The sequence below is a fragment of the Leopardus geoffroyi genome, chromosome B1 (assembly GCF_018350155.1).
Source record: "Leopardus geoffroyi isolate Oge1 chromosome B1, O.geoffroyi_Oge1_pat1.0, whole genome shotgun sequence".
Classification (NCBI taxonomy): domain Eukaryota; kingdom Metazoa; phylum Chordata; class Mammalia; order Carnivora; family Felidae; genus Leopardus; species Leopardus geoffroyi.
In genome coordinates this window covers 133,748,840-133,754,839 of record NC_059327.1, presented here as the reverse complement: position 1 = coordinate 133,754,839, position 6,000 = coordinate 133,748,840, and the positions used below count along the sequence as shown (strand labels likewise).

The following is a 6,000-nucleotide window of genomic DNA, read 5'->3' as shown; positions in this document are numbered from 1 at the left end:
GAATTCCAATCTTATACCAGTATACTTTAAAAATTCATTTATTCCAACCTTACTCCTGACTGTGCATAAAATTGTTTTCCAAAGATTCCCCTTCACAAACCTTCTACTAAGTTTTTTTTTTTTTGTATATATTCAGATTTTATCCTAAGTTTTCTCTCTCTAACCAGTCTCAGTTTATAACAAAATTATTTTTCTTTACATTCAGATTTTATCCTAAATTTTCTCAAAAAGACTTCGTTTAGTCTCAGTGTAGGACAAAATTACTTTCTTTTCTGTCGCCAAAAATGTATTACCATTTTCATACCTTTTTTTTTCGAAAACATATCGTAACTTTTCCTACATACAGAGTTATCTTCCTTATTGTTTCTAGCAGTTTTAATTACTTTTATCAGAATTTCACTCTTAGAAACCTTAGTTTCCAGTGAAAACTAGGTAGTAATCTATTGTGAACTATTACACTAGAATGCTTTAGACTGGCAAATTTATGAATGTATTTCATTTTTAGAAATGTGTGTTTTCATAGTACATCTTTCGATAAAGCATAAAATGTTCATTAGCAGACCCAAGTATTGTTAGTTTCTCTGTAATAAGCCAAAAGCAGATAAACCTGTGTTTAGTAATTAATGTTTCAGTATTTATTATCTTATTGGGAAAAGACGTAGATATCCAGTGAGTTCAAATCAATCTGTCATTTAACCTAGCAAAATTTAAGGGGCACCTGGGTGGCTCAGTCAGGTAAACGTCTGACTCCTGATTTCAGCTCAGGTCATGATCTCACAGTTCCTGAGTTTGAACCCCACATCGGGCTCCAAGATGACAGCGTGGAGTCTGCTTGGGATTCTCTCTCTCTCTCTCTCTCTCTCTCTCTCTCTCTCTCTCTCTCACCCTCCCTCCCTCCCTCCCTCTCTCTCCCTCTCCCTCTCCCATTCTTTCCTTCTCTCAAGATAAGTAAACTTAAAAAAAAAAAACAAAACCAAAACACCTAGCAAAATTTAAAGTTTTAGGTTACCAAAGATTTTGAAAGCTATTTAAAAGTTTATCTATAGGGACACTTAGGTGGCTCAGTTGGTTAAGTGTCCAGCTCTTTATTTCAGCTTGGGTCATAATCTCATGGTTTGTGAATTCAAGTCCCATGTCAGGCTCTGCATTAATAGCACGGAGCCTGCTTTAGATTCTCTCTCCCTCTCTGTCTGCCCCTACTTCACTTGCATTCTCTCCCTCTCTCAAAATAAATAAACTTTAAAAAAAAAGTTCACCTGGGGAGCCTAGGTGGTTCAGTTGGTTAAGCACCTGACTGTTGATTTTGGCTCAAGTCATGATCTTGCAGGTTTGTGGCTTCGGGCCCCACATTGGGCTCTGTGCAGGAACTTTGGAGCCTGCTTGGGATTCTCTCTCTCGCTTCCCTACTCATGCTGTCTCTGTCTTTCTCAAAATAAATAAATAAAACTTAAAAACAATTTTTTTAAAGTTTACCTATAAGCCTTTTTATTTAATCTACTTGCTCTGAACAATTACCCATGAAAACTTCATGCGAGAGACTACGTTAACCATTATTTTAAGTCATCTTTTTTGCTGATAAACTGCAATAGAGATAACATGAGCTTATTTGACCTTCAGTAAACCTTGGTGGAATAAGTTTTATATTTAATGCTGATAACTCTAAAAGACATGTCTATTTTAATTAAACCAACAACCTCGAATTAGCTTTAATACTGGCTATGTTGCACCTGTGTCCACTAAAGTCCATCAATTTGTTGCCCACTGTCTGTTTTTCCTGTGGGGAAATCTGAAGTGGGTAGTTGGAGTCCTGGGAAGCCCCTGGACTCCTTTGTGCTGCTTTGGGAGGTGCTTCAGGTTGAACCTCATAAGGAGGTGGCCCAACAGCTTGGGGTGCTTTCTGCTCGTTGATGGTGAAGGTGGGAACAGGAGCTGGGGCATTGAGGATAATATAGGAGCCAGTGGTGCGAGCCTGGCTGGTGTTGGTACAGGAACAGGAGGAGGGAGAGGTGCCTCCTCAGCAAGGCTGAAGGTGGATTTAAAGTCTGGACTAACATTCCTTTATCTCCCTCTCCTGCCTCTTCCTCCTGCAAAACAGACTTTTTCTCTGGTTGCTTTTTAGCTCTCTGCATCATTTATTCAAAATATGTCCTAATGGACTTTCTTTGGGAGCAGAAGCATCTCCCATCTCCATAGGCAAAAGTTAAGAACACAGAAGATACAAAATTGTAACCAAATGAAGCTCAGAGTATCTGTGGTAGCATTCTTTCTTTCTCAAAAGTTGGAGCTTCACTGACTGAACCAAATAGCTTCTATTTTTTTCCTTTCTTTTTATTTTATTTTATTTTAGAGAGCACACAGGAGCAGGGGAGAGGGACAGAGGGAGGGTAAGAGAGAGAGACGGAGAGTATCTTAAGCAGGTTCCATGCCAGCACAGAGCTGGATGGGGTGCTCAATGCCACGACCCTAGCATCATGACCTGAGCATAAATCAAGAGTTGGCCGCTTAACCTACTGAGCCACCCAGGTGCCCCTGAACCAAACAGCTTCTAGACAAGCTAAGAGAGCCAGATCAAAATCTCCTGTTTGGTGGCAACCAAATGGGAGGAAGAAATCAAAGAGAGCCATTCAGAGCTGTCTTTTCTCTGAACTTAACATATACACAGGCCAGGCAGCGTTACAATAAAATACTTCTTTTTAGTCATAGGTTCATAGCTAAAAGTAGACGACTCAGCCAATATTCTCCTGAGGGGGCTGGGAGCGGGAATAGAAATAATACTTCCCATTCTCACACAAATTTCAAGAGATCTCCCAAACACATATCCTGGCTTCCCTACTTGCCCCACATCCCTTCCACTCTTCTAATGGTGTCTCTAATTAGAGATTTCTTGTTACAAGTCATATGAATGAGCCACACAAACTCAGAATGGTTCCTAGGAGGTCCAACAACAGGGAAGTAGGGAAGGATAGGACCCGACGTGCACTGTCGAAGAACTTACCAGGAACCAAATCTTTCAGGATGCACTTACTCCTCAGTTCATTTCTCTGCTTCAATAAATGTAGTTAAGGCAGTCAGTGCCTGTCTGGGGTGAGCAGAAAGGACTGTCCCCAAAACAAAACAGATTTTGGCAGCTGTAAGGGACTGTTCTCCTCACTCTCCCTGCCTGGCATCAGCTATTCATAGTGGTTGGCTCTGACCTGTCATAGTCAATTATTAGGGGAAATGAATGTGTGAGCCCTGGGCGCTGCAGCCTGCAGCTCCATCCTGGAATCCCAAGAGGGTGGGACAGATTGGAAGCAGCTCCTGTCTGGCTCACCAGAAAATGTGTTACTGGAGCCCAAGGGTGCAAGAACACGTGGCCCAGGGGGCCCAAACAACACAGTTTCAGCTACTCACCGCCAACAAAATCTAAAGGCTGAAAGAAACATGGCGTGAAGCAAGAAAGGAATTTATTCAGTGAGGTCAGCACCGGGAAGACAGGAGTAATGCCCAAAGAATCGTCTCCAAGGTGCTGAGAATACTTCTACGTGTATATAGGGAAAACGTGGAACAAAGATCTGTGGGTACGCAGCTGAGCAGCAAAAGGTCAGGTTGATTATTGTCTTGGGGTCAATCGCACAGGGTGTTGCTGGCGTCTGGGCTGTCCTTCTTGCTCGAGGGGGTAGTTTCTGTTCCCATCGTTGGATGTTTTGCCTGCTGGGTCCCTTGCCTGAGTTAACTGATAAAGCTGGAAGGGGAAAAACAAGTAAGAGGAACAGATTGAAGGCAAAAATGGAGTCAGTCAGGGCTATGACTGGGTCCTCCTTCAATCTCATCAGAAAAGTCTTTTAATTGTGGCGAAGCTATCAAGCTCACAGTGGCAGATGTAAAGTTTTACAAAATGCTTGAAAGCTCAGATTTTACCATTGGCAGTAAATAGTGTCGGTTGTTTTCCTTGAGGAAACAGACTCACTTTGTTCATTTTTGAGAGAATGACTGCCAGAAACCCAAGTCAGACTAACCACAGTCCATCAATTGTTCTTTGACGTAGAAATGGTAGTCCACGAAAAAACAGCTGGGCTAGCTTGCAACTCAATTACACACAAGTGCTTTTCTACTAGGCTGTGATTGTACTTAACTTCTGCAGCAGCAGAGTGCTTCGGTTCACTTCCCATTCAGTCCCAAAGAACATCAAAAAGACCTACTCAGGGGTCGAGTTAACAAAAGTAGTAATTCCTACTGCTTGCTTCATTAAGGACATTCGTGAAGGACACTTGCTGTAACTGCTGATGTGTGGTGGTGAAGAATGCAGTGACTACTAGTTCCATTTGCTGCCACTGTGGTGATTAGGGCTCAGAGGCCTGCAGTTACCCCACAATTGCTTTTGCATCATTAGTGCAAATGGCAGCACAGTGAAAAAGACAAATAAGGGCTTTGTGTTACTCTAAAAATAGTTTTGACCTCTGCGAAGTTCTTGGGGACTCCCAGGAGTCCACTAATCACACTTTGAGAACCACACATAGAGATGCATTGAGCCTTCCTCCCAGCATTGTCATTTTCATACCAGAGATCAACATGTCACTATTCCATGGCTTCTTAGTAGCACAGTCTGGATTATCTCTGTGAGGTAGACAACCCTGTAATGATTCTAGGTAGAACTGAGGAGCCTACAGGGCAGACTTTCGGTCAGCCTTCATTTCCAGCTCTTACAGTGTGCTGCAGGTCCCTAGGAGATATTGTAGCACACCAGTCTCTCCATCTCTGCCCACCTAAGGGTTTTCCTGCTTACCTTTAGGCACTGTTGAAACACAAATGCCTTCCCTAGTCCTCTTAGTGCGACCCGTTTTTGTTTGTACTAACTACATAGCGTTTACTATATTGGTAGTTTGCATCCTCAATTTTTTTTTTAATGCCAATCCCTTAATTTACTAAAGGACCAAAATGAGTTACTGTTTACTTTGCAATCTGTATGTTGTCCAGAAAAGGCAGGGCGTTTTGTAAATGTTTTCTCAGTGTAATGAAATCAAAACTGAAAGCGAACAAAGTAAAACAAGAGTGCGTTGGTTGCACATTTCCTGACTGCGAGCATTGGAATGATCAAAAGTAGTGAACGTGGTTTACTGCTGTGGTTTTTATTCCTTGCTCACTGCAGCCTCTAGGGGCCCAATATTCAACAAATAATCAAATTGGAGCTGGAGTTCTGAGCGGCCGGGTACTGTGTGTTCCGGCGGTGTGTTTGTACATTGTTAAAACCTGGCAAGAGAGCACCAGCCAGGAGCCGGCAGGCGGGGCTCGGCCACGAACGAGCGAGCGGGGCTGCGTCGGCGCTCGGGCTGGGTGCCCCCGCCCGGCGCAGCCTCCGGCTCGGGCCGGCGGAGCGCCGTGCCCATTTAAGGAGGCGGACCGTACCACCAGAACTTTCTTGACAGGGGGTAGTCAGGCGAACTCGGACAACTTTCAGGGAGCCTAAAGACGATTTCGTTTCTCTTCTAACCCTGGCCCGGGTTCTAGTGGCGCTCAGGGGGAGCTGTGCGCTGGTGGGCTTTGGTCGTGGGGCTCCTCGGGTTTCCCTTCTCCGAAATCGCCCCGAGGGTCTTCACTTGCTCTCATTTCGGACGCAACATTCCCCGAGCTGGTCCAAAGTGTAGTTCGCCTGCAGAGGCCCCAGTGCCCGGATGTCCATCAGGATTAGTGCGAGCCAATACGCTCGGAGCCCGAGGCTGCGCTGAGGACGCCCGGGCTTGGGAGCAGGTAGTCCCGTAACACCGGGGAGTTGCGCTGGGGAGCTCGTCCCCGCCCGGCCCCGGCAAATGGTGAGCGCGGCGCTGGCAGAAGGGCCGCGGGTGGAAGGCTCCGATGGACAGAAGACCTTGAGCTCTGCAAAGTGAATTATGGCAGCCCAGTCAAGGTAAGCCAGGCTCCGAGAGAAACTTTTTAAATGTGTTAGTGGCTAGGGGAATTGAAGGTTGAGGGCGGGGGGTGGGGGAGGGACGGTTGGGGTGCTGCGAAGACGACCGGCAGGAA

At 45.0% G+C, this 6,000-nt stretch overlaps 1 protein-coding gene across 3 annotated transcripts in view; it reads left to right on the top strand.

Moving 5' to 3' along the window:
* The first annotated feature begins 5,352 nt into the window (after positions 1-5,352).
* The window catches only part of AFF1 (AF4/FMR2 family member 1), a 136,642-nt gene continuing 135,994 nt past the window's right edge, over positions 5,353-6,000 (top strand). Inside the window, exon 1 of one of the 3 annotated variants that reach the window (XM_045473423.1) lies at positions 5,353-5,884. In XM_045473423.1, coding sequence (XP_045329379.1) covers positions 5,868-5,884 — 17 coding nt within the window. In that variant the 5' untranslated portion in view covers positions 5,353-5,867. The remainder of the gene's footprint in view (positions 5,885-6,000) is intronic. The other 2 variants (XM_045473422.1, XM_045473421.1) reach the window with 2 other exon arrangements.